General features: G+C 41.6%; 1 protein-coding gene across 6 annotated transcripts in view; it reads left to right on the top strand.

Annotated features, from left to right (window-relative positions):
- Window positions 1-25,492, top strand: part of LOC121276875 (lysine-specific demethylase 4C-like) — a 458,082-nt gene that overhangs the window by 385,346 nt on the left and 47,244 nt on the right. For all 6 annotated transcript variants that reach the window (XM_041185473.1, XM_041185475.1, XM_041185474.1 and 3 more), the window contains one exon: window positions 22,691-22,810. In XM_041185473.1, coding sequence (XP_041041407.1) covers window positions 22,691-22,810 — 120 coding nt within the window. The remainder of the gene's footprint in view (window positions 1-22,690; window positions 22,811-25,492) is intronic.

Genomic DNA, 25,492 nt, shown 5'->3' with positions numbered 1-25,492 from the left:
TGAACTTTATTTTACAAGACTTTAACAATCCCAAAGTTAAGACTGAAGGTGGAGGAAAGAAAAGCACTTTGGTCATGGCTAAACATATTTTCTGAAGACCAGTCCAAAATAGGAGTGTCTACTGTAGAAGGAGGTGCACTTCAATTGTCACCTATGCTCTATTGATACCATAAGAAATAAACTGCTGGTCAAACATTAAATGGAATGATGTAAAAAGAAATCATCCATTGTTGCTATCCAAAAAATAAAGAAAATCACCCGTAAAGTTATACACCTGTCTTCAAGAATAACAGCAAAGGAGGCCAGATTTCCCCCTCCTGTTGCAGTACGCTAACTAATCAACAGCTACACTGTTTGGAGGAAACACATTTAACATATAACACTTTGGGTTAAGTTTTTTTGAAATGGATCCTTATTTAGCTGGAGAGTTGAAATTGTGCATCACTGACTTGTCTGGAAATTAGTGAGGTCTTTCAAAACATATCTCTGGCACCTGGTGATTGCTTTCAGTTTTGGACTATGATCTTCTCTTTGAATTTTCACAGGCTGGCAGCTGTAAACCTGCTGCTGTTGGGACCTGAGATCCTGTCCCTCCTACACTTCCGACAGCAAAGTTTGGTTTTGGTCAATCTTTCTGTCTGCGTCTGTCCCCCTCTATCCCTTCCTCTCCCATTCTCCCCAACTGGAAGGAAGGGCAGTTAGATTATCCTTTACATCATGCTACTTTGCAAATGTGTATGTCAGACAACACCACAGTAGTTATGTCAGTAAATAAGGATTTAACTCCGTGTTTCCCAAACTATTTTCCAATGCTTGAAAATTAATATGACCCCAGACACCAACAAAACAGCAGCAGTATAGTAACATTCAGTATTTATAGTTATTACTGCTTGCATATTAAAGATTAACAAAAAACTGTGTTTTAAAGTACTTTATAAAAATGTACTCACTAGGCCTACTGAGACATGTGGGTATGCATGTTGTGACACAGTCTTTCAAAATTTAGTAATGTGGTTGATGGCGCATATCTAATCTCTGATGTGACATCCAGGGCTGATCAGTATCAAGATTTGATGCAGACAAGTGCAGTAAACCCAGCTTCAGACAAATTGATGCTGGCAAAAGGAACCATCATTTTCAATGCGTGTATTGCGATATCAGGATAGTCAGTCTTCACACTAAACCGGAATTCTGGCAAAGAAACTCTGGAACTTGTTTTTTCCAAAAAATTGACCACATGAAATTTCAATAAGTTGTTCAATTTCAGCAGCAGGCAAATCCGTTTTGTCAGGCTGACATTGAAAGGGGTTTTGAACCCAATCAGACTTTGTCACATCCAAATTAGGGGAAGAAAGGATGCAAAGTGCACCGCCAGGCTGCTGAGATATTGGTCATCGCATGAATGAGACGCTTTGATTTTGTATTCAGACAGAATCTTGGAAAGCTGCAGAAAGAAGTTGTAGTTCAATTTCAGCATATTACTCTTCCAGTGCTGTAATTCGATCACTGGTTTGAAGAATGCTATCTTTCCTTGCATATTTTAATTCATTGTTTTGATCACAAAATCAACAAATTCCATTTTCCTTTCCAGTCCATTGCAAATGCAAGCAGCTGTTCCCTCAGTCCAAAAAACGTTTGTAGTACCCTTGCTATGGACAGCAAGCAGACCTTGGTGTGAAACCTCATTCTTCACACAGCTTTTCAAACCGACATGCACAAAAGTGAGGAAGGTTTACAGTTGATGTGACCTGCAGTATTATTTCACCTAACTCCATGCTCAGTTCTTTAGTTGCTAGTTGCTCCCTGTGAATCATGCAGTGAGTCCAAACAGCAGATGGAGCAACTGTCTTCACTAAGGCATGCAGCCCTGACTTGTGGCCTGCCATAGATGGATTCCATCAGTACAAAATCCAACCACCTGGTCTCAGCGAATATTGTCCTCCATGTACCCCGGTAATGCATTGAACACAGTGTTCCCGGTGCCGTTTTGTGGTCAGTAAACAGGAGATAGAATAGAATGTTTTCAAGATACTATTCTCCCGCATATAGTGCACCATGCCTCTTGGTGCTTACATCAGTTTGTAGAGCAAAAGCACGTATTCCTTCCAGACATTCCACCAGAACCTCATCCCGCCGTGTGGGGAACTCGAAAGCAAACTCTGTTGGGTTTGCTTGCAAACTCCCAGAGGGAGTCTCTCATTGTCAGGCACTCACTGAGAGCCACCACTCCTGTTCCCCACCAAGCCAGTGGTCCCCCTACCAGCGACCCCCATCCCACTGTCAGCTCACCTTTTTGGTCTGTGGTCCCTTGTTGATCCTGGGCCTCTGGTGGGTGCCTTGCCAGTAGCCACCACAACTCCCAGTAGTGCTGCCTGAAATGAGAGCTGCTGGCCTCTGATTGACTAGCAGCTCTTGGCAAGATTTCTGCCCGCGGGGTCCTGAATCCCAGGAAAGGTCCACCACTGGCCACATGAGTCCCTGATTTGCACTTAATGCAGCGAATCTTCTCCAAAGGAGGTGATGTGGGCTCTCGCCTACTCTCCACCCAGCAGGCAAGACCCCCATCAGCTAGATTAAATTGCACCTATCTTTTTAATCAGATCAATTGCAGCAGGTAAAATCAAAGCTTCTGAAATCATATGAAGCTCCATCATCTGTGCATTCCAACAGCTCAGCTTAAAAGATATTCTTTGAGCTTGTTTTGCTAGGGTCAGGGCCATCTTAAACTGAACTTGTTGCTACAAAATTAGACTGGACAAAAACACTCATGAACCCATACTCAAGGAAAGCTTCATTGTACTCATAAGCATATTTCTTACCTTCATTTCCAATGTAATCATAAGGCTCGCTGCTGGAGGTAGAAGCTCTGCATATAGTTTGTCCATGGTGTTAGAAGTAATTTGCTTTTAATTATCTAAATGACTCTCAGTTAAGCTGTTGAGCAGAGGAGCACGAGGTGAATCAGGAGCTCTGGAACATTCCACTGTGGCTCTTCCCTAGGCCTGCACTCCCAACCCCAATGCTTCAATCGCAGCTTCACCTACCCTCACCACCCCCATCCCACACTTGTCCTCCAATCACAATCATCTCTTTCCTGCTGTTCGATTTGATTGACGTGTGTTGCCCGCATGACCCTGCCTTGCCATCCACTCCCCATGACTTTAAATGTGCACAAAAAAACACAGCGCATCGCAGCCAAGTGATAGCCACCAGTCTCAGGGCTTTGGAGATATTACTCTCTCTGCTCATTCCAGTGTGACGCCAAACTCGCAACCCATGGTTTGGGAATCATTTATTTACCTGGTGCTACTAACCTAAAATATAAGAGCTGTGGTCATAGGCATGAGTAGGTTTACAAGATGGTTTGAAAGGACCATCTTCTGATTTTCCTAGTTTGCTATGGGGAACTGTATCCTTCCACTTACTCCCACTCAATGGCCAAATCTACTCTTTATAGTTTTCTTAATTTTTGTCTAGTTTACTCTTTATTGAATAAATAATCAGATACAGAGAATGAACTGAGAAAGATTTATATACTTAGTAGTTGATGCAAGAGAAGGATTAAATAAGAACGGCAGGAAACAGCAAAGATACCACTGGGGAACAATAAGCAAGATTGGGCAAGACAACAGAGATGTGGCATGAGGGAAAAACTGTAATAGTTTGACTAGAAACAAAGAGATCTTCATTAATTTGAGTAAAGTTAAGCTTGAGTCATCAAAGTTAACTGGCTCAGTAGCTGAAACCAGGCAAGGTGGAGACCTGTTGCAGGCACTCCAATTGCAAGGAACCTGTTAATTGAGAAGATATGTAAAAATCTGTGGTGTGGAAAGTAGAATTATAAATGAATATTTTTTTGATCATTTGCCCCAACCATCCCATTCTGCATTTCCTGTATCCATCAGCCTAAACAGTCGTTTTTAATATACAGAAATACTGTCCAGGTACAGAAAATTTTTAAAGAAGCACCAGTACAATATTTAACACTTACTTGTTACTCCGACAATCTTTGTAGCAGAAGATTTTTCTTATATTCATTCACGGAATGGCTTTGCTGGCTGGGCCAGCATTTATTGCCCATCCCTAGTTGTTCTTGAGAAAGCGGTGGTGAGCTGCTTTCTTGAACTGCTGCAGTCCATGGTACACCCACAGTGCTGTTAGGATGGGAGTTCCAGGATTTTGACCCAGCGACAGTGAAGGAACGGTGATAAATTTCCTCGTCAGGCACGATGAGTGACTTGGAAGGGAACTTCCAGGTGGTGGTGTTCTCATCTATCTGCTACCCTTGTCCTTCTAGGTAGTAGTTGTGGGTTCGGAAGGTGCTGTCGAAGGAAAAACACATGTATCATATGGTATAATGATTGTGTCCTGATAAATTAACACATTCCTGACTTAAATCTGGGCAATGCTAGTAATATATTTAAAGTTGCTATATCAGCTTGCACAGACATCACAATGCACAAGTCACTTCTGGTAAAACAATCTTAAGATGCCCTGTGCTTCTGAGTTCCACTTTGAAACTAAACAGAATTAACTCCAAACTTACCAACATTAGTATCTGTCTCTAGGGTGTTGCAAAGAAACTATGAATTTTTTTTTACGTGCTACCTAGGCCACAAATCTTTGAAGGCCTGAAAAAGGTTAGGGGGTTAGGGGTCAGCTCAAAAAAAAGACCAAAGTAATGATGATTTTAATATATACGTATGAGGGAGTCAATCTCTAATGAACACAATCCCAGCTTGCTTTAGCAGCACAGCAGACCATGAATGTGGAGAAGAAGAAGTGAGGTGCTTTTGGGTTAGCCAAGGGATGTTAAAATAAAAAGCCCTGAAGGTCAGGAATGTAAAGGAGAGATATCCGTTCAGGGACTTAGTTAAGTGATACAGACGACCATGTTGTGATAGCAAAAAAAGTGAAGGGTTTTGGGGAAAGGAATGAGAGAGATGGATCCTTTTGTGTTGGGAGCAAGAAAAGAAAGGGAGAGATTTGGGATAGATAATATTTTGAGGTGCAGAGGGAGATGGAAGGAGGGAGAACAAACCAATTGCAAGAATGGGAGGAATGATTTCTTTCAAAGCTTAGTGGGACTACATTGCAGAGTAACATGTCATTAGTCTTACAGTAAGTGCTGCAAAGTGCTTTGAGATGTCTGATAGTCATTTAAAGTCCTCTGTAAAGTCTTTTTTCCTTTATTTTGCCATGATCAATGCTATTAAAGATTAACTAGCATGTATGAAAACATATAGCTAAACCTGAGGAGCAAAGTCTGGCTGTACAAGATTGTTGTGTGTGGATTGTGCCTTTAAAGACAGGACCATTACCTCCAAAATAACCTTGGTGTCCAGATGATGGAAACCTAATGATGCAAGCTTATGAAATTTGTAATTGTGAAAACCTGACATAACGACATTAATGTACTGTTCCTTTAACTTGTTGACAGTAATAAGCAATAATATTTTGTAAGAGATCAAGCATCATAAAAATCGCAAGTCGTCTGCTGTAAGAGCTGAGTGATGAATTAGCTAACTGGTTGAACTTGGTTACTCTATCTCCAGTTCAGTTGGCTATAAATACAGGCCTCTTCAGTGCAGCTAAAGCAAACTGAATGCAGCTGAGGAAACTGAGTGCAAACTTGGAGTTTGGTGAGTGGAGGAGTTCGGGGGAGGGGCGGAAGGAGGCGTTTGTTTCCTCCTATCTTTCTCACCCTTTAGGAATTGGTTCTTGCTCTACTACAAGGAAAGAAGCTAGTTGTTTGGTGAGTATCTGGTAAGTGGTTAAGTTCTAATCTACCCTAAAGTTTAAAATAGTACACATAATGGTGGTAAAGTTAAGAAAATATATAAAAAAGCAACATAAATAAATTAATAATATAACTAAGTAATTATTTAAAAAACATTAAGGATGGCAGAACTGGTGATGTGTCAAGGCTACAACATGTGGGATTCCTGGATACCATTGTGATCCAGGGCAAACACATCTACAGCAAGTGTTTATGGTTCGAGGAACTTCAGCTCAGAGTCATTTGGCTGGAGGCTGAGCTGCAGACTGTGCAACACTTCATGGGGGAAGAAAGATGCTTTGTGCCAGGAGGCAGTCACACCACTTAGGATAGGGTCTTGGTTTGGTCAGTGGTCAAGGATAGGAGGGTGTGACTGCGAGTGAGGCAGGTAAGGAGTGTCAGCCTCTGTAATTGTCCAATAGGTTTGAGGTTCTCTGGGTGAGAGTGGGGGCTGCAAGGTAGATGAGCAAACTGACGATGGCACCGTAGTACAGGAACCCATTCAAGTGGGGAGAGCAAAATGGAATGTAGTGGTTGTAGAGGGACAGTATAATAAGGGGGGTTAACACTGTTTTCTGCAGCAAAGAACGAGAGTCCAGATGGCTGTGGCTGCCCAGTGCCAGGGTTTGGGACATCTGCCCAGGGCAGGAGAGGAACTTGCAGTGGGAGGGGGAGGATCTGGTTTTTGTGGTCCATGTAGGCACCAACTTCATAGGTAGAACTAGGAAAGAGGTTCTGCATAGAGTTTGAGGAGCTGGATACTAAATTGGAAAGCAAAACCTCAAAGGTTATAATCTCTGGATTATTACCTGAGCCACTTGCAAATTGGTGTAGGGTACATAAAATTGTGCGATGAAACGTAGCTCAAAAACTGGTGTGGGAGAAGTGGGACCCAGTTGGTGGGGCACTGGCACCAGTACTGGGGAAAGTGGGGGGCTGTACTGTTGGGACGGTTTACACCTGAACTGTGCTGGGTCTGGTGTTCTTGCAAACCACATAACTAGGGAAATAGAGAGGGTTTCAAACTAAATAGTGGGGGCTAGAGATCAAATGTGGAAAGAATAGTATATCAAAGAGTAGAGACAAGGTAAGAGAGGAAGATAGTAATATGGGAAATGAAGGTCGGAGAATGGCAGAAAGGGACAGAGAAGAAGCCTAAGAATACACCAAGATTCAAGACTAGATGTTACAAAGATAATAAAAAGGCAAAATTAAAGGCTCTGTATCAGAATGCCCTTAGCATTCATAACAAAGTAAATGAATTGATAGCGCACAAATAAATAAATATGATTAAATATAATAGCCATTACTAAGAGGTAACTGCAGGATGACAAGGACTGGGTTCTGAATATTGAGGGGGAAATGAGATTCAAGAAGTATAGGAAGCTAGGTAAAGGTGGAGGGGTAGTTAATCAAAGGTGGCATTTGTGCAATAGTTAGAGATGTCCTTGGTTCCGAAGATCAGGATGTAGAATCGGTTTGGATGGTGATGAGGATTAGTAGGGGAAATAAGTCACAAGTGGGAGTGCTCTACAGGCCCCCTAACAGTAACCAGAATGTACGACAAAGCATACAAAAAGAAATATTGGTGATTGCAATAAAGGGACGGCAATAATCATGGGTGACTTTGATTTTTCCAGTTTTTATGTAGATTAGTTTGGCAGTAGAAGCCTGGATGAAGGTTTCATAGAATGCTTTCAAGAGAGTTTCTAGAGGAGCACGTTCTGGAAACAACCATGGTTCCAGATGTATGGTTAGCTCAGTTGGTAGAGCATGATGCTCTTGATCTCGGGATTATTAGTTCGAGCCCCATGCTGCGTGCTTTAGTATTTTGGGAACTTAAAAAGGAAATTAGGAGAGCAAAAAGGGGGCATGAAAAAACATTGGCAGGTATAATAAAGGCAAATCCAAAGTTATTTTACAAGTACATTAAGAGTAAGAGGATAACTAGGGAAAGAGTAGGGTCCATTAAGGACCATAGTGATAATTTCTGTGTGGTGCTGAAAGACGTAGGTAGGGTTCTAAGTGAATACTTCGTGTCGGTGTTCACAAGTGTGAGGGACGAAATGGGCATGGAAATCAGGCAGAAAGACTGTGATATAATTAAAGAAATTAGCATAGAAAGGGAGGACGTTCTAAGTGGTCTGGCAGGCTTTAAAAAAGATACATCTCCAGGCCCAGATGAAATGTATCCCAGGCTGTTGACTGAGGCAAGGGAGGAGATAGGGGCGCTGGCAATAATTTTCAATACCTCCCTGGCCACAGGGGAGGTGCCAGAGGACTGGGGGACAGCCATTGTGGTAGCGTTATTCAAGAAGGGAGGAAGGGATAAACCAGGGAACTACAGGCCAGTCAGTCTAACCTCAGTGGTAGGGAAACTATCGGAAGTAATTCTGAGGGACAGAATTAATCTACACTTGGAGAGGCAGGGATTAATCAAGGAGAGTCAGCATGGCTTTGTTAAGAGGAGGTCACGTCTGATCAATTTGAATTTTTCGAAGAGGTGTGTAGATGAGGGCAGTGCATTTGACGTAGCCTACTTGGACTTCAGGGAGGCTTTTGATAAGTTCCCGCATGGGAGACTGATAACAAAGGTAAGAGCCCATGGGATCCAAGGCAATTTGGCAAATTGGATCCAGAATTGGCTGAGTGGCAGGAGGCAGAGGGTGATGGTGGAGGGGTGTTTTTGTGACTGGATGTCTGTGTCCAGCAGGGTTCCACAGGGATCAATGTTGGGTCCCTTGCTGTTTGTGGTATAGATAAACAATTTAGACTTGAATGTAAGAGGGTTGATCAGTAAGTTTGCAGATGACATGAAAATTGGCAGGGTGGTAAATAGTGAGAAGGATGGCCTTAGATTATAGGAGGATGTAGACCGGCTGGCCAGATGGGCTGATCAGCGGCAAATGGAATTTAATCGGGATAAATGTGAGGTGATGCATTTGGGCAGGACAAACAAGACACAGGAATACACGGTGAATGAGAGGGCTCTGGGAAGTACCGAGGATCAGAGGGACCTTGGCGTACATGTCCACTGGTCTCTTAAAGTAACAGGACAGGTAGATAAGGTGGTTAAGAAGACATATGGGATACTTGCCTTTATTAGTTGAGGCATAGAATATAAGAGCAGGGAGGTTATGCTGGAATTGAATAAAACACTGGTTAGGCCACAGCTAGGGTATTGCATGCAGTTCTGGAATCTGCGTTTTAGGAAGATGTGATTGCACTAGAGAAAGTGCAGAGAAGATTTACCAGGATGTTGCCTGGGCTGGAGAGTTTTAGTTATGAGGAGAGATTGGATAGACTGGGGTTATTTTCCCTGGAGCAGAGGAGATTGAGGGGGGACATGATTGAGGTGTATAAAATTATGAGGGGCATAGATAGGGTAGACAGGAAGGAACTTTTCCACTTGGTGGAGGGATCAATAACCAGGGGGCATAGATGTAAGGTAAGGGACAGGAGGTTTAGAGCGGATGTGAGGAAGACTTTTTTCACCCAGAGGGTGGTGGGAATCTGGAACTCACTGCCTGAAAGGGTGGTAGAGGCAGAAACCCTCAAAACATTTAAGAAGTATTTGGATGTGCACTTGCGATGCCATGGAATACAGGAAAAAGGGCCTAGTGCTGGAAAATGGGATTAGAATAGTTAGGTACTTCTTTGACTGGCATAGACTCAATAGGCCAAAGGGTCTTTTTCTGTGCTGTCGACCTCTATGACTCAACCAGAGAGCAGGTTATAATTGACTTAGTATTGTGTAATGTGACAGGATTAATTAATGACCACAATATGATTGAATTTTACATCCAGTATGAAAGAGAGAAAAATGGGACTAAGACTAGTATTTTAAACTTAAATAAGGGCAACTTTGTGGGCATGAAAGCTGAGCCAGCTGAGGTTAACTGGGATACTAGGCTAGAGGATAGATTAATAGAGACACAGTGGGAGGCATTTAGGGGTATATTTTAGAATACTCAGAAAAAATATATTCTTACTATAGAGAAAAGTTTCTGAAGGGAGGAGCCATCCGTGGTTAACTAAAGAAGTTAGGGAAAGCATCAAACTTAAGGAAAAAGCATATAACTGCGCAAAGATGAGTGGCAGGCCAGATGATTGGTCAGAATATAAAGAACGGCAGAGAATGACTAAAAGATTAATCAGGAGAAAGAAATTGGAGTATGAGAGGAAGCTGGCTAGAAATGTAAAAACGGATAGCAAAAGTTTCTACAGGAATTTAAACCGGAAAAGAATAGCTAAAGTGAGTGTTGGTCCTCTAGAGAGTGAGAATTGGGAGTTAATAGTAGATACTAAGGAAGTGGCGGATGAAACAAACAAATATTTTGCTTCTGTCTTTACTATAGAGGATGCAAAAAACATTCCAGTAATAGCTGTAAAATGAGGAGGTGGAGGATAGAGAGGAATTCAGTAAAATTACAATCACTAGGACAGATGAAGCTACAGGCTGACAAGTCTCCAGGTCATGAAGGACTTCATCTTAGGGTCTTAGAGGTGACTAATGAGGTAGTAGATGCGTTGGTGCTAATTTTCTAAAATTCCCTAGATTCTGGTAAACATAGAAACTAGGAGCTGGAGTAGGCCATTTGGCCTTCAAGCCTGCTTCACCATTCATTATGATCCTGGCTGATGATCCAACTCAATAGCTGCTCCTGCTTTCTCCCCATATCCTTTGATTCCTTTCACCCCAAAGCTATATCTAACTCTTTCTTGAAAACAAACAGTGTTTTGGCCTCAACTACTTTCTGTGGTAACAAGTTCCACAGGCTCACCACTCTCTGGGTAAAGAAATTTCTTCTCAACTCAGTCCTGAATGGCTACCCTGTATCATCCGACTGTGACCCTTGGTTCTGGACTCCCCCAGCACCGGGAACATCCTTCCTGCTGTCTAGTCCTGTTAGAATTTTATATGTTTCTATCAGATCCCCCCTCAGTTCTGAACTCCAGCGAACATAATCCAACCGACTCAATCTCTCCTCATAAGTCAGTCCCACCATCCCAGGAATCAGCCTGGTAAACCTTCACTGCACTCCCTGTATAGCAAGAACATCGTTCCTCAGATAAAGAGACCAAAACTCTGCACAATATTCCAGTTGTGGTCTCACCAAGGCCCTGTATAATTGCAGCAAGACATCCCTGCTCCTGCTCTGAATCCTCTTGCTATGAAGGCCAACATACCATTTCCCTTCTTTACCGCCTGCTGCATCTGCATGCTTACCATCAGCTCCTGGTGTACGAGGACACCCAGGTCTTGTTACACATTCCCCTCTTTGATTTATAGCCATTCAGATAATAATCTGCCTTCCTGTTTTTGCTACTAAAATGGATAACCTCACATTTATCCACATTATACTGCATTTGCCATGCATTTGCCCACTCACTCAGCTTGTCCAAATCACACTGAAGCATCCCTGCATCCTCCTCACATCTCACCCTCCCACCCAGCTTTGTGTTATCTGCAAATTTGGAGATATTACATTTAGTTCCCTCATCTAAATCATTAATATATATTGTGAATAGCTGGGGTCCCAGCATCAATCCCTGCCGTACCCCATTGGTCACTGCCTGCCATTCGGAAAAAGACCCATTTGTTGCTACTCTTTGTTTCCTGTCAGAAACCAGTTTTCTATCCTAAGATAAAAGAAGGGTCATTCGGACTCGAAAAGTTAACTATGCTCCTATCCGCACATGCTGCCAGACCTGCTGAGTTTTTCCAGGTATTTTTATTTTCGTTTCAGTTTTCTATCCATCTCAATACACTACCCCCAACCCCATGCACTTTAATTTTACACACTAATCTTGCAAGCCTTCTGAAAGTCCAAATAAACCACATCCACTGGCTGCCCCTCATCAACTCTACTAATTGTTTCCTTGAAAAGTTCCAGTAGATTTGTCAAGCATGAGTTCCCTTTTGTAAATCCATGCTGTCTCTGTCCGATTCTGCCACTGTTTTCCAGGTGCTCAGCTATTAAATCTTTTATAATGGACTCTAGAATTTTCCCCACCACAGATGTTAGGTTGACTGGTCTATAATTCTCTGTTTTCTCTCTAACTCCCTTGTTAAATAGTGGGGTTACATTAGCTACCTCGAATCTGTAGGAACTGTTCCAGAGTCTATAGAATCTCAGAAGATGACCACCAATGCATCCACTATTTCTAGGGCCCCTTCCTTAAATTCTTTGGGTTGTAGATTATCAGGCCTTGGTGATTTATCAGCCTTTAATCTCATCAATTTTCCCAACACCATTTCCCTACTAATACTGATTTCTTTCAGTTCCTCCCTCTCACTGAACCCTGTGTTCTCCAACATTTCTGATATGTTATTTGTGCCGTCCTTTGTGAAGACAGAACCAAAGTATGTATTTAGTTGGTCAGCCATTTCTTTCTTCCCCATTATAAATTCCCCTGTTTCTCACTGTAAGGGACCTACATTTGTCTTCACCAATCTTTTTCTCTGCACATACCTATAGGAACTTTTACAGTCTTCTGGGAGTAGATGGGAACTTAAAACACAAACAGATCAGCCGTGATCTTATTGAATGGTGGAGGAGGCTTGAGGGGCTGAATGGCCTACTTCTGCTCCTATTTTGTATGTTCTTAATTTCTTAATCCTTGACAAAGTTGACTTTACTTAATAAATACTGGCTAGACTATTGCTGTCAGTGTGCGAGGGCGGGCCCTCACGCTGAAGCGCAAAATGATGCGCGATGATGTTGGGTGCGCATCCCAATGTCATCATGCGTCATTTAGATATTTCGTTTGTCACGTGTGCGCCGGAGGTGGCTGCACACCTGCCAAACTGTCAGCGGCCTATTAAGGCCACTAAAAAACCAATTAAAGTTGGTAGCAATGCTGCCCGTCCAACCTTAAGGTTGGCAGGCAGGCGAAGAGCCCAAGTGGCCTTTGCGCTTTTCAGGAAACCTCATCCATGGGCGGGATGAGGTTTCCTGAAAGTTTCATAAAATAAATAAATATTTTTTGCACAATTCACAAACATGTCCCAGCTCATGTAACACTAACACATGGTGGGATATGTTTAAATATTTTTTTTCCTCCTTTATTAATAAGCTTTATTATCAACTTAATCTCCTTAAGTAACCCTGTGCCTCAGGGATATTGCTGCGCTCTTTCACGTGCATGCGCAAAAGAGTGCAGGCCCCTACTCTTCCTCCTCCCTCCGCCCGCACAGGTAGCACTGAGTGTTACCAACATCGCGTTACTAGTCCAGGAACATGAGTACTAACTATGTTAGCATATCCCCAAGACCTGTGACTTATAGCAGCTGCAATTTTTTATGGGGACCTATTTTATTTGTCTCCACCTTTCTCCATATGATCCTATAGGCTTTGGAAGAATTAGATGTTACAAATGAAACTGGCTCAAACTAACCACCATCAGCTGAACAAAAGGTTGTGTCTCTCTGTAGAGTTACATAGAATCCACAGCACAGAAACAGACCACAACATAAAAAGCAAAGTAATGCAGATACTGGACATCTGAAATATAAACAGGAAATACTGAGCAGGTCTGCCAACATCTGTGGGAGAGAGAAACCGAGTTAATGTTCCAGGTCGATGACATTTCACAAAAGCAGGTCATTCGGTGCAAAAGGTTTATTCTGGCATTTGTACTCCACACAAGCCTCCTGCCGTCACACATCGTCTAATCCTATCAGCATATTCTTTGATTCCATTCTCCCATGTGGTACCTGTCTGGACTCCCCTTATATCCATCCATGCCCTTTGCCTTGACTGCTCCATTTAATGAGTTCCACATTCTAGCCACTTGCTGGAAAGGGAAGTCCCTCCAGAATTCTATATTAGAGGTATTGGTGACTATGTTATATTTATAGGATATAATTTTGGTCTCTTCTACTGTTATGACCGCAGCCAATGTTATTTGCTGAGCAAGCCAAATCCTAGATTCCAATGCACATTCAACTTCTGTGAGAAATACCCCACTGATTTTTTCAAGTCCCAGTTCACCTTCCTGCAGCAATGCAGCACCAACACCCACGTCACTGGCGTTAACAACTATTTTAAACTGCTTTGTATGACCAGGTGCTGCTAAAACAGTTGTAGTGATTAGTACAGCTTTCAAGCTGTCAAATGTAGCCTGACGCTCCTGTGTCCATTGGAACCTCCTGTTCTTTTTCAATAATCCAGCCAGAGGAGCGACTACACTGCTGAATTTGGGTACAAATTTCTAATAAAATCCACTCAAGCCCAGAAATCTCAAAACTTCCCATTTTGTTATAGGCACTGGGAACTTTACAATAGCTTTTACTTTTGGATCTCGTGGGGCCACTTGATGATTATCAGTAAATACCAATTTTTAATCTTGTGGTCCTACATAATCGATCAGGACCCTGCTAAAATGTTCCTCAAACAATGTAATTGGAATCAAAGGTGCAGGATTAATTACTGCTTGAGGTTTTCATATCACTTGACATGTGTGGCACGTTTAACGAACGTGACTACATCTTTATGTAGTCCAGGCCAATAGAAATGTTTTTCTATCTTAGCTTGAATTTTCCTAATTCCCAAATGTCCAGCCATGGGATTTCATGAGCCGTTCTTAAAATTTCATTCTGGTACCCAGATGGTATCGCTGCTTGGTGCACTATCACGCACTTTTCATCTGTCGGGACATAAGGCGGTCTCCATTTCCTCATTAACACATTGTCTTTAAGGTAATAACACTCTGGAATGTATTCTGCTTTTGTTTCAGAATGAGCTATCTGGTATAATTGCTTTAAGTCTGGATCCTGCTGCTGTAACTCCACTAACTTCAAGGAAGTAAACACCTTAGTCTCATTCTTGCTAATCTTAACTTCCCGAGTAATCTTTTCAAAGATTGATTCAACCAACTGTGGTTCAGTAACATCCCCTGTCTTTTAGATTCTTCGTCTTTCTGTTTATGTTTGTGTCTGTGACCTCGTCACCACACATTGCTCTTTCTGTAAAACCTCTGTTGTTTGTATCTCAACAGGTTCTTCTACTACAATAGGTGTAGTCAATATTTGCGATCCAGCTACATCATTCCCTAGAATAAATTGAACCCCTGCAATAGGCAATTTCTCCACCACTCCAACAATCACCTCCCCTGTTTTCAAATCATTCATTAAGTTTACTTTATGTAATAAAATTGACCTAAATCCTCCATGAATTCCACTAACTAACACTTTCCCCTGCAACCCTTGTTGACAGCAAATGGCAGTAACCTATAAGATTATTGACTAGCTAGCTCCTGTATATCTTAAGTCTTTCCTGCTCTTCCTAGATATACCTTCTTTTCGCATATACAATCTTTGAACATTTCTGTAACTTGCCCATCAGACCTTCCTTGGGCAGGTTGTGAACTCATTCCCAACTCTCTGGCTAACACTGACCCTTCCTTTTTCACCTGTGCAAAGGCTACTAGTCTGTCTTGCATTTGGGTCTCAGAACCCAAAGTACTTTTAGTCACAGAGGTCTTCTGAGTTCCTATCCTATTTAACCTCCAACAATTTGATCTGTATGTCCAGCCTTGTTACAATGGTAACATACTACTTTTCTTCCTTTACCTTTGCCTTCCACCTTTCCATCTTTAAGAGACTGGCATCTTTCAACTGGCTCCTTGTCACTAACACTTTTACCATTATTAGGTTTTCTATACCTCCAATTCGCTTGCTGACTCACATGTGATCCTTTTCCTACAATCAAATGTCTGTGTGAAATATAAGCATCGGCTAAAACAGCAGCTTCCCTGATCACTTTACTTTATCTTTCATCTAAATATGTCTTGATAGTTACTGGAATATTGTTTCTAAATTCTTCCAGAATCATAATTTCTCTTACATTTTCAAAAGCGAAGTTTTTAATACCCTAACAATTGATCCCCCATAGTGCTTTTTTTTCTCATGCCAACTCTATAGATATCTGATTTAGGCCTCTTTCTTATGTTTTAAACTTCAGAGACAAGCTCATAACCATTTAGTATTACCTTTTTTTACTACCTTGTAGTCTGCTAATTGCTCCTCTGATAAGCTAGCATACACATTCATTGCTGTACCTGACAACACGCTTTGCAGCATTATAGTCTAACCACCCCTTAGCCAATTCAATTTTATAGCTATCTTTTCAAATGAGGTGCGATATCTTTCAACTCCATCTTGTTTAAATTTAGGTACTAACCGAATAATTTTAGTTAAATCAAATTCCTCAAAGGAATCAAAGTCACCATCTGAATCACTATCTATCCTTTATCCTAAGCTTCACTTAGACAGTCTGTCTGGCTTCTTTCTCTTCCTGAAGCTCTCTATCTCTCTCCTCTCTTTCCTCACTTGCTGATTTCTCTCAAGCTGAAGTTCAAGCTTTTGCATTTCCATTTCTTGCAATGTTTTCTTTTTTGTTTTCTTGCTCCTCCTTTTCCCTGTGAAGCGTTTTTTAGTTTCTATTTCCTTTAATCTGTCCTTTTCTTTTTCAAGTTTTTTCATTTGTCTTTTTCCTTTTCTTCTAATTCAGGTCTTTTCAATTCCATTTCTTTTTCAAGTTCAAACTTCTGCCTTTTTCTGTCTCTTTCCATATCAAGCTGCTTCATTTGCAACTGAAGGCTTCAGCTGTGACACACTGGTTTCAGGTGTCATCCCTTCTAACTTTAAATGCTGCTTAAGTACTTTAATCATATCAGCCTTATGAAATTCTGCTTTTATTCCTACCTGCGCTTCATCTGCTAACTCTTTCAGCTGAGTTTTAGTCAAAGATTTCAAATACTCCACAGTTAGATCTTCAACTCCCTGAAAAGTTAGCAATTGCCAAAGCCATGTTGTAGTCCAACCGCTTTAAAATCAACATAAAACTCATGAGTTCAGTACTCTCCTCTTACTCGTACCCTTTAAATTCACAAATCCCTGTTCAATCAAGGAATTTAAAATCCTGGGAAGAGCCCCAAATTTGTTATGACTGCAGCCGATGTTATTCGCTGAGCAAGCCAAATCCCACAGGGCAATTTATCTTACTGATCATAACTTTTTTTTGTTTTGCATTTTGAAAATGAGGTGAAAGCTACTGATTCTCAAAGCATAGAATCCCAGTAACACTTTTAGGAAGTTAAAATTAAAAGATTTATTAACAAGAAGGAAAAAAATACTTAAACACACAAGATTAAAATTGCATATTTGAAACAGTCTTACAAAACACTCCCCAAAAAAACCTGCTTGGTCAAAACGCACAAGTAAACTACTTGGCAACAGCTCCCTTATAGATTTTTAACCATAAAGCCCTGTAATATTGCCCAAGGGAAAAACTGCTGCTACTTTAATAACACACTCACTTCCAGGTTTAACAAAGATGCATTTAGATGCTAGTGAGAAACTTACATGCTGAGCTGGGAGATTTAAGTATTGCAAGCAGGCGGGTGCTTATTGGTACAATTAATGTCACTGGGTCGTTGCAAATTGTTTTAACTTGGCTGCAAATTTAGTTTGTGCAGCACAGGTTTACCATGGCTCAGAAAACTGACCAGGGAAATGGCAGTGAGTTTGAGCAGCAGCTTAGGTGGGTATTTAAATTTCCCCTTGCCCCATGTGAATCAATGAACACTTATTGGAGCTGATGTTTCAGTTTTCTCTGGCAAACGTTTGCAGAAGGTGCTTTTGGATCTACAGTTTTTTTCAACCTTGGAGCTTTTCAAATTGACAAGATCGTAATGGAAGATGAATTGGATATGTTTGACACCAAATCAGAAAAGGAAGACCATCACCACGCACTGCAGGATTGATGTACTATGAACAAATCAGATCATATGCACAGGCAGGTGGTGCAAAGGAGAGAAGGGCCGAGATCATAGGAGGCGCTACACATGTCAAAGGGTTTAAAGACAGATGCTCTTCCATGCACTCTCAAAAGAGCTGTTCTCCATAGGCCGAGGTGGTCACATCAAATGGTGGCAGACATCTGCAGCCTTCTACAGGAAGACCTGTCCCCAGCTCAACCTGGTGATCATGCATTACTAGTGGCTGTGAAAGTGACCATACCTTCAGCTTTTTCTCCTTTGGGAGACCTCCAGAGAGCTCTCAGAGACATATCCAGGATCTCTCAGTTGGCTGCTCCTAAATGGAAAGGCAGGTCATTGGTGGATTGTTTGTCAGGGCTGACAATTATGTTAATTTCCCACATGACCAGGAGGTGAATCAAAAAGCAAGCTATCGGTATGTTGAAGATGACTTCAGGTGTCTAGATAGTTCTGGAGATGGCCTCAGTCTCACCAGTGGCTACTTCTTAAATGGTATTGTGCCACGGAAAGATTTGCAGGTGGAGGAAGACAAAGGGCCTCATCACCCCTCAATATTCACCTTGTCCAAAGATGAGGAGGAAGATGAATATGGGGCATCCATCATCAACTCTTAAATTCATGAACATTCACGCATGGTAAAATATAAATGAAATCCTGCAACCTGCACTCAGCATCGGGGCAACCTTTCCCCTTCATCATGAAACAACTGAAAGTGCTAGTTGGCACACAGGATGCATAATAGGCAAGTTGCTGAAGTGATGCTAATCAATAAATTTTATGCGCCATTATACATAGAAGTTAACTTAAACAACATAGTGTTATGTCAAACACCCATGTGCATACCTTCAGTTAATTACCATTTCATGAATTTGCACTTCTTATCATTTCTGCGTGGTGCAGTGGCTTCAATGGAATTAATGGCAGGTTGCTCAGATCCCTATCCTGACTGCTGAGATGCCTTTGACACATGAATCCTCCTGGTTTTGAAACCTCCGATATCCCCGTCAAAAACTGCACCACTGTCACTTGTGTAGGTGCAGACTTGGGCATCGGGGACTGATTGGGGGGCCAGGGTTGGAATGAGTGTAGGGTGTTAACGAATCAGACATGAGAGCAGATTGAGTGGAGTTCCCACTTGCATATTCCCTTTTCACATCATCCCTCTGTAGGATCAATGCCACATCACCCCTACCATTCTGTTGCACACCAGTTTTGTCCATGTCCAAATGCAGCAAGACAATATCCATGCTTGGCTGACAGGTTGACTGTGACATTCACGTCACACAAGTGCCAGGCAATGACCATCTGCAACAAGAGAGAATCTAACCATCCGCATGTCGTTTGATGGCATTACCATCACGGAATCCCCCACTACCAACATCCTGGGGGGTTATTATTGACCAGAAACTGAACTGGACTAGCCATATAAATACTGTGACTACAAGAGCAGGTCAGAAGGTAGGAATCCTGTGATGAGTAACTCGCCTCCTGACTCCCAAAGCCTGTCCACCATCTACAAGGCACAAGTCAGGAGTGTGATGGAATACTCCCCACTTGTCTGGATGAGTGCAGCTCCCACAACACTCAAGTAACTTGACACCATCCAGGACAAAGCAGCCCATTTGATTGGCACCACATCCACAAACATTCATTCCTTCCACCGCCGACGCACAGTACCAACAGTGCGTACCATCTACAAGATGTACTGCAGCAACTCACCAAGCCACCTTAGACAGCACCATCCAAACCCACGACCACTACCATCTAGAAGGACAAGGGCAGCAGATAGATGGGAACACCACCGTCTGGAAGTTTCCCTCCAAGTCACTCACCATCCTGAGTTGGAAATATATCGCTGTTCCTTCGCTGTCGCTGGGTCAAAATCCTGGAACTCCCTTCCTAACAGCATTGTGGGTGTACCTACACCACATGGACTGCAGCGGTTCAAGAAGGCAGCTCACCACCACCTTCAAGGGCAACTAGGGATAGTCAATAAATGCTGGCGTAGCCAGTGAAGCCCACATCCCATGAGTGAGTTAAAAAAAATTATTTGGACAATCTAGTAAGGATGTAGTTGTGATTACTAAGTATGGTTACAATATCCAAAATTGACGAGTGAAATTAAAATGGCATCAGGATCACAGAAGTGCAGCTGATGTAATTTTTTTGAATACATAAGGTTTCCTATTTCTGTACTTGCAGAATCTGAATTAGAGTGAAATAATGTTTTGACATTAATACAGAATTCACCATGTAATTCGGTCAAGTTCTGCAAACATACACTTTTTATCTTTACCTTGATCAAATGTTTAGTGTGTGAGGATCCTTGTTTAAGCAGGGTGAGTCTGTAAGTTTTGTTGTTTCAGTTGTCTCTTTGCTTAACCCTTAAGATTGGTAGCTGCAGCTACCAGATGATCTTGAGTTTTGATCATTTGCTGATGTGCAACCAATACTCAACACTTCCCATGGTTAAAATTTAAGCAGCAAAGTCAACTGCACATTTAAAGTACCTTTTTCATCCTACCAGCCATTACTAGCTAAGCAACATCTGGTACAATCTAAAAGAGCTCTGCATGTTTCTAAATAGTATTGCCTGCTGTGCATTCACATAAGCTGACAAAAGGCTACCAATTTTGCCCTTCTGTTTTTTTGTAATCATTCACCTTCTTTCTTGCTCGAAAGAAAATAGATGTTGGTCTTTTTGAAATTTTGAACAAGTACTATAATATAGAATGTTTAGAAGTGAGTTATTTCATGAAGGAATTGTGAAACTGGTCTACAGACATACATTCCTGCAAAGACAGAAGGATAAAAAACTTTAAAACATCAAATATTCTTGCGCAAGATAAACATTTCTCAAAAAACAGGATTCTATCATACATACTAATTTTTAATTAACACTTTTCTTATACCTATTATTTTAAAGAAGCTTGTAGTGATGGAGCCGATGCTTTGTACATTACTGTAGATCATGCTGGGTTAATGGACTTGCTGAATTTTTATTTACTTACTTGAAAAATTGCTGTTTGCCCAAATGCCACAGATCTTACCCATGCCTTCGCAATCCTACCCCTTGTTTTAAAAGAATTTGGAATTTCAGCTGTAGAGCAATATTTTTCATCTGATCTTATGTAAGATTCTGATGGGGTTTTACAGGGTAGATGCTGAGATGATGGCCCTTGTGAAAAAGCTTCAGTCCTGAAGAAGTCATATGGACTCGCAACATTAATTCTGTTTGTCTGTCCACAGATGCTGCCAGACCTGCTGAGTTTTTTCAGCATTTTCTGTTTTTATTGACCATATATTTCCCTATGAAGTTGCTGTGTGATTTACATGTAAATAATGGTGAGCGCCATTAGCCTCATCAATGTTTTGACAATAGATTCTAGCTCCTCGTGTGATGAAGTAAATCATATTGAAGTAACTGCTGGAGTATTGTTGTCATGGAAATGATCACATACTAAAAAATGGGTTATTGTATATATAATTGAAAATATATTACATTTTCTACTTTTAGTATTCTCAAATAGTAAATTACGACGAAAATTGGGCAATACAGACAGCATCTAAGAGAGTTGACCAGTCTCGAACACTTTTCTTGAAAGCTATTTGACAAATGCATTTTGGTGGGTGAAGAGCTATGTGCTATATTTGCCACGATGATATGCAGCTGAAATTGATACATTTTAACGTGAGTTATTTCGTTACACCATGGGCCAAAATCTATTGTCAAAATGAAGGTGGTGCTAATGACAGTCACCACTATCAAAGTGCAAATCGTACAGCAACTTCAGGTGAAGATTGATGAATGGTTAAACCCAATAATCCAGGAGTTGCTGTTCAATAGCTCTCAAAAACTGCTCACTAGTCCTGGTAATGGCTGGTAGGATGAAAAAGGTACTTTAAATGCTCACTATTCAAATGCATTGAATGGCATGAAGATGCTGTCGTTGCATGGCAGATGTGACCTAAGCTTACCAAAGAAAGTTAGGGCTTGCCCATTTCAATCCAGGTACTCTTTTAGATGGCATGGTAAGTTTTAACTGCGGCCAGAAAATCTCTGTGATGGATGATTAACATTTACAAGTGTGCAGGCTAATTTCTTCAGTATTTAATAGTTGTATTTTTTTAAATTTAAATTGCCTTTTAACATTTTTGACCTCTCTCTCAATTCAGCCTTTCTTACCCCTCTTTATTTTGCTGTTGTACCTGATAGGAGATTACATTTACCATTCTCACTGCACTTTCTGGATCAGATTCTGCTTTAATTAATAGTGTTTCAATCTGATTGGTTAAGGGTCATATAGTTTTGTGCCCTGTTCTCACAGTTCCCAGACTATTTCCATCGCCTACTAACAGCATTCTCTTAGGCAAAAGCTCACGGAAATTAAGCACACAAGGGCAAGCCTAATAGCAATAGTAAATTCTGGCTCTGTGCAAACATACAATAAAACCTCAAACATCTTGGCACATTTCTGTTGTTAAATGTTGATTAATGTGCAGGTTGCTTTTTTACCAGTAGAGCAGACCAATTTCAAGATGTTACCAAGAAAATAATTTTGTCTTCAGCAGTGTTCAATTGAACTCTATGATATCAGGGTGCTTCACCAACCACGATGACCTGAGTCTACAAGAACCTTTCTCAAGATACAAAAGTAGGAGCAAGTAAAAGGAGAAAATACTGAAAATACTCAGCAGGTCAGGTTCAGGCAGCATCATGAAAGGAATGAAAAGAATTTCTATATATGTAGAGGTTCAACTTCTGCCAAAGTATAATGAAAACTGTGCGTATGCAAAATAATACACTATTTCAAAATTTCAAGGTACAGCTTCTTTCACTTACGCCTCCACACTTTGGCTGGGATTTTCTGGCCCTGTCGCGGGTGGGACCTGCCGTAGGTGGGACCTGCCGCAGGCGAGGTAGCACACCAGCTAGAATTCCATTGACTTGCAGCGGGACGGGAAGATCCCGGCAGTGGGCGGGTGCAGAAAATCCCGCCGTTGGACTTCAGTACTGTGACTTCATTATTGTAGAACAGTGTTGAGAGTGCCATAATTTAATAATGATGATTAACAAAAATGCAAGTGTTTTTTTTAACAAATGTTTTCTTTTTACCTTTGTAGAGCAAAAATTGCTTAGAGCTTGGTCCTCCAGCAGAGGGAGAAGTTGTCCAGGTGAGATGGACTGATGGACTGCTCTATGGTGCCAAATTTGTGGCATCAAACATTATTTACATGTACCAGGTAAGAATTGTTTTACTTCAATTGTGTCGGAACAAATTTAAACTTATGACATTTTAATGAGCAGACTCACATTAAATAAATAACAGTAGAATCTCTGCTTTTGCTCCTCCATTCTATCTAGGACAAAGTTAACAAAGTGAATTTGCACACCATCATTGTAGTATAATTTGTTTCCCTCTTAAAAATTGTTTTAATTGCAAATACTTTAAAGATATATTAATAGTGCCCTAGATGAATGGGGATTTTTCATTTTAAGCTGGTTAGTCTCCGAACTGAAAATTCCATTGATTATGTGTGATGCTGCACACAAGCATTCAAATCTTGACAGTACTTGAAGTGGAGCACGATAAGAGGTGGTGGGTAATTAAAACAAGATCAGTGAGGGTGAGGAGGGAAGTAAGAGCTGGAGAGAAAGGGAGGAAGATTGGAGGACACAAAAACAATAGGAGAAGGAGGAAGACTAGACAAGAAAGGTATGATTCAATGCCCAACATCTTTGCGAAATTATGTGGAGAAAAGCTGACGTCTGTAACATTTGACTATTGTGGACGAGGCTGAAAGCTTCAGCCAATGTGAAGTCAAAAAGTACTTTACAGCCAATCGATAGTATGGTGACTTGTTCTGCAATTGTAGCAGTCATTTTGCACAGAGCACAGTCTTGCAGACAGCAATGAGAGGAATATAAGAACATAAGAAATAGGAACAAGAGTAGGCCATTCCTGGCTAGTCCACTTAATCTTTTTTTGATGGTTTTTAGCTAAGAAGTAAATATATTTTGACCCTATTGGCATTCCATAGTCTGAGAGATGACGGACATGCAGCAAATAATCCATTGAGGCAGGGGTGTCTTAATTTGGTGCACTTTTGCTGATGACTGAAAGCTAGTCCTTGAGAGGCAGCACAAGTGCTGCACATGAAGCTGCCAAGTGATGTTGTGGGTTGTATTTTTGACATTTGTGCCTGTTGCCAAGCTGCTGTAGCCACTGATCATCGTGTTAGTGTATGCCAGCCCATAGGAGGTGTCGCAATTTCCCTCTTTTACCAGCTAGTGACTCCCAGGGGTGATAGTCGATGTTTAGGGCCTTAATGTCATGTTTGCAAGCATCCTTGAAGCAGAGCCTTGGGCGCCCCACCGGTCATCTGGCACTGGCTATCTCGCCATACTGAAGGTCCTTGGGTATATGATCATTGTCCATCCTACAGATGTGCCCGAGCCATCAAAGCTGCCTCTGTTTGATTAGTGCCAACACATTTCGGAGCTCTGCCTTTGATAGGACTGCCACATTCAATATTCTGGCCTACCAGGATATACCCATTATGTGTCGCAGACAGTGAAGATGGAAATTATTGATAGCTCCTGATAGCTTGAAGTCACCCATGTTTCACAGCCATACAGCTAATTGTTGAGAGCACAGGCCTTTTAAACCATTAGCTTGGTGATATCCTGTGAAAGTTTTGCAAGTCGAACAAAAATAGTAGCTGTTTTCCCTATGCATGTATTAAGGTCTGCGTCAAGGGACAGATTGTCTGTCACTGTGGACCCGAGATAGCAGAATTTGCTAACCACGTCCAGTGGGAATGTTATTTAATGTGATTGGGGTGGAGATGCAATGCCTTGTCCCATGACTACAGTTTTCTTGATGCTTATCAGGGAAAACAAGTTATAGGCATGGGCAAGGCATTCCATGAGTCTTTTGTATTTCAGTTACCATGTCGGAAAGTAGTGCAGCATCACCATAGAGGAGTTCCCTGATCAGGACACGATGTGTTTTTGTCTTCGCTTTCAGTCTTAATATATTGTAGAGCTTGTCGTATGACCTAGTATGCAAGTAGATTCCTTCCATATCTGCAGGGAAGGTGAAGATCTGGAGCATGGAGAACAGAATGGGGGTCTAGGACACAGCCCTGTTTCACTCCATTATTCACTCTGAAATTGTTAGAAGTGGAGCCATCAAACTGTACAATGCAGTGCATGTTGTCATGGAAGGAGCGGTTAAAGTTGAGGAGCTTTGGTGGACAGCCAATTTTTACAAATATCATGCAGAACCTTGCTCTGATGACAATATTGAACACCTTAGGGAGGTCTATGAAAATAAGGTAAAACCATGTTCCCTACACTCCACCTTTTGCTGGCATATGGAGAAAATCATGTCCACCGTAGATCCCCCGGCACTGAAACCACACTATGCCCCTGGGTACACTCAGTCTTCAAGTAAATGGAGTCTTTTAAGTATGGCCCAAGCAAAGGCTTCCCTGGGAGTTGCCTCTGCAGTTGTAGTCTTTGACAGAAGTAAACCGATCTCCCGCTGAGCCACACAGCTGTGCTCCTGTGAGTCAGACATCTCCCAGTCCACTCTTGGCCCTCCCCCGCAGCTTCCTGTCATGGATAGGTCAGATGAGGGACTCTCATCACTTGAGCTCGTGAAGACCATAGACCGATGAGCAAACAGAAGGATAGCCAGCAAGGATGGAAGCCAAACTGCTCATTCACAGAAAGTCTCATCTATTGCCACATCTTTATGACCCCCTCCTTCTGTACTGGAAGACAGGCTTTGTTCCACAGGAGGTGCGTGATGCTAAAATAATCACACTGCACAAAAATGAAGGTAACAACGGGGAATTTTGGCCCTGTTCCTCTTCAAACAGTGTACCTTTTTTTATTCATTTACAGGATGTGGGTGT

The sequence above is a fragment of the Carcharodon carcharias genome, chromosome 4 (genome assembly GCF_017639515.1).
Source record: "Carcharodon carcharias isolate sCarCar2 chromosome 4, sCarCar2.pri, whole genome shotgun sequence".
NCBI classification, from domain to species: domain Eukaryota; kingdom Metazoa; phylum Chordata; class Chondrichthyes; order Lamniformes; family Lamnidae; genus Carcharodon; species Carcharodon carcharias.
The sequence above is the reverse complement of the archived record's forward strand: the minus strand, read 5'-3'. Positions and strand labels throughout refer to the sequence as shown.